The sequence below is a fragment of the Melanerpes formicivorus genome, unplaced genomic scaffold (genome assembly GCF_026170545.1).
Source record: "Melanerpes formicivorus ecotype bairdi unplaced genomic scaffold, bMelFor1.0.p_v2 SCAF_3, whole genome shotgun sequence".
In the NCBI taxonomy this organism is placed as follows: domain Eukaryota; kingdom Metazoa; phylum Chordata; class Aves; order Piciformes; family Picidae; genus Melanerpes; species Melanerpes formicivorus.
Window position 1 is genome coordinate 15,970,237 of NW_027142355.1, and position 9,870 is coordinate 15,980,106.

At 41.2% G+C, this 9,870-nt stretch overlaps 1 protein-coding gene across 3 annotated transcripts in view; it reads right to left on the minus strand.

Annotated features, from left to right (window-relative positions):
- Positions 1-6,663, minus strand: part of SEMA3C (semaphorin 3C) — a 127,967-nt gene extending 121,304 nt beyond the window's left edge. Inside the window, exons 1-3 of one of the 3 annotated variants that reach the window (XM_068167685.1) lie at positions 6,559-6,663; positions 6,271-6,364; positions 3,033-3,173 (exon numbers count right to left, since the gene is read on the minus strand). In XM_068167685.1, coding sequence (XP_068023786.1) covers positions 3,033-3,135 — 103 coding nt within the window. In that variant the 5' untranslated portion in view covers positions 3,136-3,173; positions 6,271-6,364; positions 6,559-6,663. Of the gene's footprint in view, positions 1-3,032; positions 3,174-6,270 lie in introns of all 3 variants that reach the window. The other 2 variants (XM_068167693.1, XM_068167675.1) reach the window with 2 other exon arrangements.
- Between the last annotated feature and the right edge of the window lie 3,207 nt (positions 6,664-9,870).

The following is a 9,870-nucleotide window of genomic DNA, read 5'->3' on the forward strand; positions in this document are numbered from 1 at the left end:
GACTTGATTCTGAAGGAGCAGGTTAGCTTTGAAAAGCATCACTCATTTTCTCCTTATTCTATACATTCTATCTCGAAAACATATGCAATATAATTATAGACACCAAGCCAAATCCAATTCAGAACTTGGAAAATATCATCTAAGCATCCTCAGCGTGAATAACTTGTCTTTATTGTCTAACGTCATTTAAAACATAATGAATCCCAATTATAGTTTATTTTCAAATTATGTACTTTTAAAGAGTGACAATTCTCCAGACAACTTCTCAGAGCATGGAAACAATAAGCAATGAGGCAGCTGACGCAGGAACAGTATGCTTTGATACTTGGGTAAAGAACAATACTGTGCTTCACCTTTTTATCTTACATCATTGTTCACAGAAATAAATGAAGATTCAGAGACCAGAAGTTCATACTATAGATGGCAGGCCATTACCTTTTTATACACAACAACCTGCAAACTCTTTTCACCAGGCTTAAAAATAAAATTACTGGGTTTATATTATACCCTCTCCCCCCCCCAAAATATTTTAAAAAAAGAAAAATCAGCCTTTTATTTCAGACATTATTTGTTAGATTATAAAACACAATTATTTTCTTACTTTTGTGACTTTGATAGACTAGTTAAAAAGCAAGAGTTTTAAAACGTAGGGATTTGGGGTTTTGAAATGTTAAATGTTGAGGTAAGTAGGCCACACCTTGAGTCCTGTGTCCAGTTCTGGGCCCCTCGGTTTAAGAAAGACATCGAGACACTTGAACGTGTCCAGAGAAGGGCAACAAGGCTGGGGAGAGGCCTTGAGCACAAGCCCTATGAGGAGAGGCTGAGGGAGCTGGGATTGTTTAGCCTGGAGAAGAGGAGGCTCAGGGGTGACCTCATTGCCCTCTACAACTACCTGAGGGGTGGCTGTGGCCAGGAAGGGGTTGGTCTCTTCTCCCAGGCAACCAGCACCAGAACAAGGGGACACAGTCTCAAGCTGCGCCAGGGGAAGTTTAGGCTCAAGGTGAGGAGAAAGTTCTTCACCGAGAGAGTCCTTGGTCATTGGAATGGGCTGCCCAGGGGGGTGGTAGAGTCACCATCCCTCAAGGTGTTCAAGAGGAGATTGGATGTGGCACTTGGTGCCATGGTCTAGTCATGAGGTCTGTGGTGGCAGGTTGGACTCAATGATACTCGAGGTCTCTTCCAACCTTTGCGATACTGTGAAGTATTGAAGAAACTGACATGCCCATTTTTTTCAGATAATCAGATAGCATTTCAAGCCTCTAGTGACACTTTCCCCTAACCTTCACTGAGGTTAGAGATCCACTCAAAACATTACTTTAAAAATCCAGGAGAGGAAATACGGTATGTGCCAACTGTACATGATAGTGCAGAAGTGAGCTGCAATGGAAGCATCCAAAAAGGTTACAGCCAGGAAAAGTGAAGCTGTGTCCCCAGGGCTGGTATGGGGTGGCAGAGATCTTGGGATCCAAGAACCTTATCACATGAAGGTTGTCTCTGACAAAGCTGTCAATCTTTTTAAAGGAAAGAGGGATGACTTCCTTTCAGAGAGGGACAGAAAAACAAAGGTTTAATTTCACCCAGTCATTACTTCTTCTAAATGTTTCGGTCTGGTGGTTTTTGTCCTATGCATAGCTCTGTGCTTCAAACTTGCAGGATACCCATGATGAGCCAAGGAATGAAATACATTCACAAGTCTGAATACCGCAAAATCTCAACATTTCCTACATCATGCTCATACCGGAGATCAGAGGAAGCCAAGACTACTTTCAAGGCCATCACAAACACAATGTGGAAATGTTGATCAGCCTGTTCTACATGACTGTGACAAACCTGCAGGTTTAACACTCCAAACCACAGCAAAACTTGATTCTGTGTTGAGCTGTGCTGAATCAGTACCACCTACCTTAAGCCAACATCATTTAAGCAAGGACAAGAAATTCCTACCTACTACTTCATTTACTAGCTCCATCTTGGAATGCAATTTCTCCTATTGCTTTTACTGGAATCATGCCAATTTACGCCTATTAAGTATGGCACTCATAAGTGTAGGGCCTTAGAGTCTACACCATACAATATCTTACAATTGTTCATTCCACTGGTTTCCATTTGTGGAAGGCCCAACTTGGCAGGTCTCCTTCCAGATGTCCCTCAGGCTCAAGAGTACATAGTTTGGATCATTGTGGTGTAATAGCAGTTTGAGATACTTGCTACCTATGATTATTTTTGAAGTGATTCTTTAAAGACTCTTCAGAGCACATAGAAAATTCCCACGGCAGGACACGGGTGCACTTGTGAACCATATACACCAAAAAGCAAAAGTCCCTATAATTAGTGACAGAAAATTTCTGCTCAGGTTTAACAGAAACTGTAAGCCTGAAGAACATTCTGAAGTGTTGATTAAAATCAGCATTAAGACAGGGATTAATACCAGAAGAATAAAGCTACCTTACTATTAATGCAATTTAAGCAGTAGGATATTGCACATCACTTCAGAACTAAAAGCCCCTTTCTTTTGAAAATAATAGTTTTGACTGCTTGTTTATAGAATGCAGGCATCAGTGATTGCTATATGCTATGTACACCCAACACAGTGCACAAGGAATGATTTTTGTCAAAGCACTTGGTCTTGGATAATCATCTTGTTAAATCTTCAAGCAGTCTGATTTGCAAAGTGTCTTGCTTGGGCATCAAATGAAAGATACTCTAATAATTGATAACTCCCACTGCATGTCACATGCTATCATCTTTCCCAAACAGAATTAAGGATAAAAAAAATAAAAATTATTATGACTTACTAACAAATAAAGATTTAAAAATAAAGAGAAGGTATTCATAATTATGTACCTATTGGTATAGCAGCAATGAACTTCAGGTATGAAACAAATCTAGGCTGACAGACACCTCAGCAACACAAACCAAATAACAATGGAAGCAGACCAAAAAGCAGATTTCTACTCAATTATTGACTTTAAGAAGAAGAACAAAATGTTCAATCATAACATTTACTTAAGAATGTTTATCTTTTTTCTTACCATTGAATGTCAGGAACACCCTTGCTTGAGGCTGGGAAGACCCTTTTACACTGCTAAAGTAAATAAATATCCCAATCCACACGTGCAGTGCAAGAAATGCCATCTCTTCAGATTTGCAACTTAATATCCACGATGCAAAACCTGAAAGACAGAGATATCACATTACTGTTGTTTTACAATTTTGTGGAGCAAAACCAACACTCCAGAAAGATCTGTGTTAGAAAGCTTTTCCAGATGAAGTCATAATATAATGGGAATGAGGTACAGCACTTCTATTTTCTCTTTGAACACTTGAAAATGTTTTTTCTCCACTGGTCTTCTGTGCTGGCACAGAAGGAGCTCTCTCCCTCTTAGAACGAGCCAACAGAGCCCAGGTTTTGGCTAAGGCAGACTACAGCAATAGATTCAGTTTATTTAAATAAGGACAATTCCACCTGCTGGAGAAATAATTAAACTAAATGTCAAGGCAGAGCAAAGCAAGGACAGGAGATAAAGTTTCACAAATAAAAATCTTGCTGATATTTTTAGATGTGGCTCCTTACTTTATATCATATTTAATTTCACCCTCATGCTTAGTTTGTTGGGTTTTTTGGGGTGTTGGTTTGTTTTACCTTTTTGCGGCAGGGGGAGGGGGGGCAGCAAGAAGGACTAGGGTTGTTGGTTAGTTGGTTTTTTTACTTTAAACATTTGAAATCAAAGGTGCTTAGAAATGAGCTTTAAGATTTGTTGAGTTCTCTAATAGCCCTCTAGATCTTCTTTTAAGATGAAATCCTTATTAATGTACATAGTCATTTCAAAACCATTGAAACCAAAAGTATTCCAACATGTCTGAAACTGTTAGTCAACATTAGGGTTTTGGGTTAGCTCCCTTCAAGATACTTACCTGCTCTTGTAGACTTCTGCAGAACACTAAGAATACCCACTGTTGCATAATGCACATTACACTTGGTATTTCTGCTACTCCACCTGCATTTCTGCTGAATCTATGTTCATTTTACAGAGTACAGCTGCTGAGATGACTGAGCTCCTCAGACAATCAAAAAACACCACAAAACAAGTCTGGATCTTTTCTAAGCTCAGGAAGGGATTGAGCTCAGGGAGTTAGTGGCTCTTTCCCATTAATTCCAATGGGCTTTGAATAAGACTCACAATTCAGCAGACATCAGAAGCTGTGCATTCCATACCTATAGTGCTCCTAAACTGCATCTCTCCAAAACCAGTTATGTCCAAATTCAATTTCATGTAGAAATACTTTGTTCTTCAGCTCAGCTACAAAACTGAGGATAAAACACATCCTCACTTTTTCGGCCCATTTTACTTCCCTGCTGATATTTATTCTTTTTCTTTCTGGCATCAACAGCCCTTCTACTACACATCACTTATTGGCCAGTCAGGTGATGTATTTGATTCTGCGGTAAATGGAAGCACTTTGGAGTGCTAGAACATAGCATTCAAAAATATACATTTGTTTCATGATGAGTTTTGTTGCTTGAGCAATCATCTTAAACTTCTGTAGCTCAGCTCTGCTCTATCACCACAGTCCCTCCAGTGAAAAGCCAGTATTCCTACATTCTTCTTCATTTGGTCCTTTTGAGATTCACACCTGTCCTAAAAGAACCAGGTGTAACCACCACACTGTGGCAGGAACCAGCTGTGAGGCAGGGATGACTTCAGGTCAGTACCAATTTAGGCTGGATTCACATCACTGACTTAATGGTAGAAGCCCTTTATCTCATTACTACCTCTGTCATTCCCTGTCCACTCACTGTAAATTGCTTTGAAAGACTTCTTTCTGCATGAGAACTTCATACTAAGTCAGAGGTGGGATGAAGAGCACCTGAGTAAGCACACAACTTGTAGCCCACACTCTAAACTCTCCTTCAAAACTTGCTCTAAAGTACTGATAAATACATGAAGATCAAGTAATGCTACAACACTGCTAATTGACAAAAACACCAGCTACAGATCTGGCTTACAGGAGAAATGTATCTATTCTGGCCAAGTTCCAAATTATCTCTAAGGGTCTGTTAACTAATAAAATGATAGTTCCAGACATTTTGCCAAGAATAATTTTTAAACAGGCTGTATAAACTCTAGTATTAATGGTGCTTTGTGGGCTTTAAATTTAAAACCTTGTGACCAGCCCATGGGATAGACTTTAACTTGCCCCTCTTCTGAGAGAGAGATGCTGTTAAATCCTGATAAAATGTCCCTAGCTGGCCAAAACAAATAGCAAATTATATAGAACATGTGACTTAACATATGCAGTGGGATTAATATTTTACAGTAGTAGCACTATGCTTTCTTTGCAAGAGATAAAAAGTCAGAGGAACAAGTGTGTGGCTTTCTTTCTTTAAATGATACTGAAGGAAATAATAATAATGAAACCTCTTTCTTTCCCTCCCACTCTCATGCCTCCTGCCAATTCTAGTGCAATCGGCTACAGAAGTGAAACATTGCTACATTTCATTGTTCAAGTGTAGATCTTAACTGTTAACAGAAAAGTGACAGGCAAATACAAGATTCAAATCCTGAGCTGCATGGTTCCTATCCAGCTGTTAGACACATAAATAATAAACACACGTGGTGCCAAATAGGTACCTCAGGGTGTCTGATATGCAAGTTACCTAATAGAAATAGGTTTAATCTCAGAGATCTACATACCTGGTAACTGAATAGAAACTCACTGCAGGTTTGACTCTTGGTTTGGGCTATAACCCAGTTCTCAATTTATCTCAATAAGTCATGATACTATATTCAGCATACCCAGTGCACATGATCTCTGGTGACAACTCACAGACCTAAACCCTTGCAAGTACTTTTAAAGAATCTTTTAGGACAGACAAAAGGCAAATTCTAATTACACATCTGCTCTTATACCCTATTCTAACTGTAAACAAACTGGCAAACCACTAAGAAGGTGAAATGCTGGAGTTTTTCTGCCACTACGGTTGCCTTCAGCATGCTGTATTGCTTTTAGAAAGTATTAATACAGCTTTGTTATGAAGTGCTGCACAGGTGTCATCCACCACAGGCTGCGTCCTACACTTAAATCCTGTAAGAAAAGCCATTCAGCAGAAGAAAGGAAAGAGAACGAGGAAGAAAACCCCGCCAAAGACAGACTATGCCAATCTGGAAAATATTGCTTTAAACTGTCTGCGAACAGCAGGAAAATTCAACTATCAAACACATTTCACATCTATGACAGCAAAGAAAGAGAACTTTAAATTTTGCTTACCCAGCTATCGTAGGAACCAATGATACAGATTTTTATCTGGTTTCTATCAGTTTATGGACTCCGCTTCTGCTACCAGAACAGTTTAATTCCAAATCTGACTCATTGTAGGGGAGAAAATAAAAAAAACAAAAAAAAAAAACCCAAAACAAACAAACAAAAAAAAAAAAATAAGAAAAGTGTCTCTCTTCCCAGTGGTTGCAACGTATTCCCGGCTCCTTCGAAAAATAATCCTTATAGCTGGGCTCCTAAGGCACCAGGAGCGCTTTTCCCCAGCCCTCAATTACGCACCTAGGAGTGAATGGAAAGTGGCCGGGCGGTGACGGTGCGGGCTTTGGTTTCCAGTTACAGGCGCTGCCCTGCCCTCGCCGCGCTAGCGAGGCGAGGCACCGCGGCCTCCGGTGCATCATTAGCTGAGCAAATAGGGGCTGGAGCTCATAAATAATGACGAGACCACACCCCGCTGAGCGCGCCGGCGGCCGCGCGGCTCGGCCCGGCCCGCCCCAGGCAACGTGGGGCCGCCGGCTCAGCTCGGTACCGCGGAGGCAGCGCAGGGCGCGCTTCGCGGCGCGGATTAGGTGGGCACAATGCAATCAAAGACTTTTAAGAGGAGAAGCCCTCCCCCCCGGCTTGATTCTGAAGGGACTTCAGCGGCTGGCAGTCTCCGACCCCTATCCGCGCAGTTTGCGCGCACTTGGGGCTAGCAGGAGTCGAGAGGGAAACTGTCTAGGGAAGTTTCTGCTCCTCCGTGGGGGCCGTCCCGAGGCTCTGCGTGCGCCCCGACGGCAGCACCAGGGGATGTCTGCGCGGTCTCTATGCCGGCACCACTGGCCAAGCCTGAGAGGGAGGCAGCCGTGCCGGACAGTGACTGGGGCCCCCCGGGGAAAGCAGCCGCGCAGGAAGCCGGTCTCTGGGGTGGGGGCAGGTCCGGGAAGAGCCGAGACCCCGAGGAGCAGTGGCGAGTAGAAGGGTTTCGAGGGAGGCCAGTAGATGTCACTCTGAAGAGGGGGAAAGAGAGTGTTGTGGTGGGAAGGAAATCAGGTCACAACCAGCCCCAGTCAGAGAGGATCTTCTTTCTTTTTTTCTTTTTCGTTTTCCCTCTTACCACCACACCCCACCCCCCCACCCCGCTATTCTTCCCTTTCCCACTCGGTCTCGAATTTCCTCGATTAGAAATTTTAAAAGAAAATGCGCGAAGAAGAGTAAGAAAGGCGAGTTAGAGCAACAGTTGGATTTGTAGTTTTCTGTTTGCCCCAGGGCTTTTACTAGAAACTTTCAGAAACTTCTGCAGTTAGGAGACTGAGATTTACATTTTCTCCATCTCGATTTTTTTCCCTCAAGATACTGAGGAATGGCAGTGGGACCACTGCAAAAATTTTACCCAAGATATCAAGAAGGTGCGAAGTGCAGCACAGATCTGTTAAAGTGACTGGAATTTTCCAAACAGTATTTAGGGTTTGGGTTAGGTTTTACCAAGTTGCCTTGCCAGCATACTGATGCTACTCAGACCTGCTGGGTGCAAATTCCTTTTTAATCAAGACTTCCACATTTGTTGAGAGTGGTGGTAGAGGTTGCACAGCACAGCACCATTGCAGCAGTACTCAAGGGAGCATCTCTCATGATACACTTGCAGCCATGTCTCACCGGCAGAAATATGTTAACAAGTAAACAAGTACCCACAACGAATCAGTGTACATGCTCAAGTTACAGCTTTGGTTCCAGCTATTACACACTTTGGCCATACTAACCAAAGCAGTCAATAGTACTAAGGTATTATAGCCAGAAAGCAGGGAGTAGGCTAACTACACTGCCCTCACTAAACAAACTTTGTCTGTACATGTAGATGTCTTTATGGCCTGAAAAACTTTCAAAGACAGTTTTTTCCCTATGCTATAGTGCCAGCCTAGCAAAGTTACTACTTTCTTCAAGAAAAAAAAAATAAATCTGGTTAAAATGCAGTTATGATCCCACAGAACACAAAAGCATGGGATGCTCCATTCCTCTGAAACAAAATGTCTGATCTCATTGATACCAGCTTCCAAGTAATGCCAGATAATAAATGGAACCAGAATTTCTAAAAGCTTGGCCCACTTCATATCTTCTCTTGAGGATGAATTAGCTGATGCTGTCCAATGAACTGCACTCTCCAGATCATGTACCCTTACAAATATTGATGCTCTTCCAGTATTCCCCCTTAACACAAATAAATTGCATAGAAATGTGTGAACATTTGCTGCCCTAGAGAGCTGTTAAACTAAGCCATCAGCAAGCTTGTTCTCTCTGGGCAGGCAGTGTGGCTGTGAACATGATGCTGCTCATCCTTGAAATATAGTGTGTTCAAATGCCTCAGTCCTGACAGCAACACCCTGGCAAAAGAAATCACTTGTCTGCTTTGGAAAATCCCTGCAACTAAGTGCAATCAGAGATCACCACACCAAGCAACAGAAGTGAATCAGCTAAATCAGTATTCTCCCTCTTGCTGTGGTCTGTGCAGGGTGATTCAGTGGAGAATGCACAGAAAGCCACAAAGCAAATACAAAATAACTTTTCTTTCAGAAGATTTTTAGATGTGTCATTGGTAGCAATACCACTTAAAGAAAAAGGACAATGTTATCATGAAATACCAACACTAAAAATGTAATTATTCTAACTGTTCTCAAAGATTGTTGCCTTAATAACTAACTAAAAAGGAGGAATGATGATTCTTCTTAAAATTCAGAATAATAATCTCTTAGGTAAGATCAGAAATATATGCTCCTAATATAACTTTAGAAAAAGATGACTAAAACAATATACTCAAGCATGAATCAACATCAGCATTAGACAAAGACACTTGTGTTTGTCCATGCTTTTTGTATCAATGGATGCTGGGGAGCCACCTGGCTATCTGCATTTCTTTTTCACATGTGCTAGATACATCAGAGATAAAAAGGTAAAGTGGAACACTGAGGAAAATTATGGGGCTTTCCAACACTCCCTCAAGGACTTTGGGTTTATAAAACAGTACATGAACTACAAAGAGACAAATGCGAAACTTTAATCTGTGAGATACTATCACATTCATATATCTGATAGGCAAAGCAACAGTATGCTAATTATAAAATAAAAATAAAAAACCACACACATAAACACACAAAACCCAACAAAAACCCCAACTCAACAAAAAAAAACTCAAACTGAAAAAGAGTAAGTATGCTGTATTGATTTATTTGTATTTAACATGTGCGTATGTGCAGGTCAGAGCATGATAATTAACTTTAAAAAGCAGTTTGAACTTCACAGCTGGACTGAGTGAAATAGTTAAGTTTGCTTTAGATGTTTTGTAATAGCGTGTATTAGCTTCAAGCAAAACTTGTGGAATGGAAATTACATCTCCAAACTATGAGGTGGGGTTTCAGTATTTACTGGCATGAATCAGCCCTGTGAGTGAAAAGAAAAGTATGCAAGACACTTGCTTTCCAGGCTGTGGATTTTACAGGCTAAAATGGGGATGAGGACAAATAAGTTGGACTCTACTTTGCAGCTGATTTTTAATAACTCCTCTATTACACAATGTGCACAAGGTTTTATACAATGTGCTTCCAGTTCAGATTTGGTGAGTGT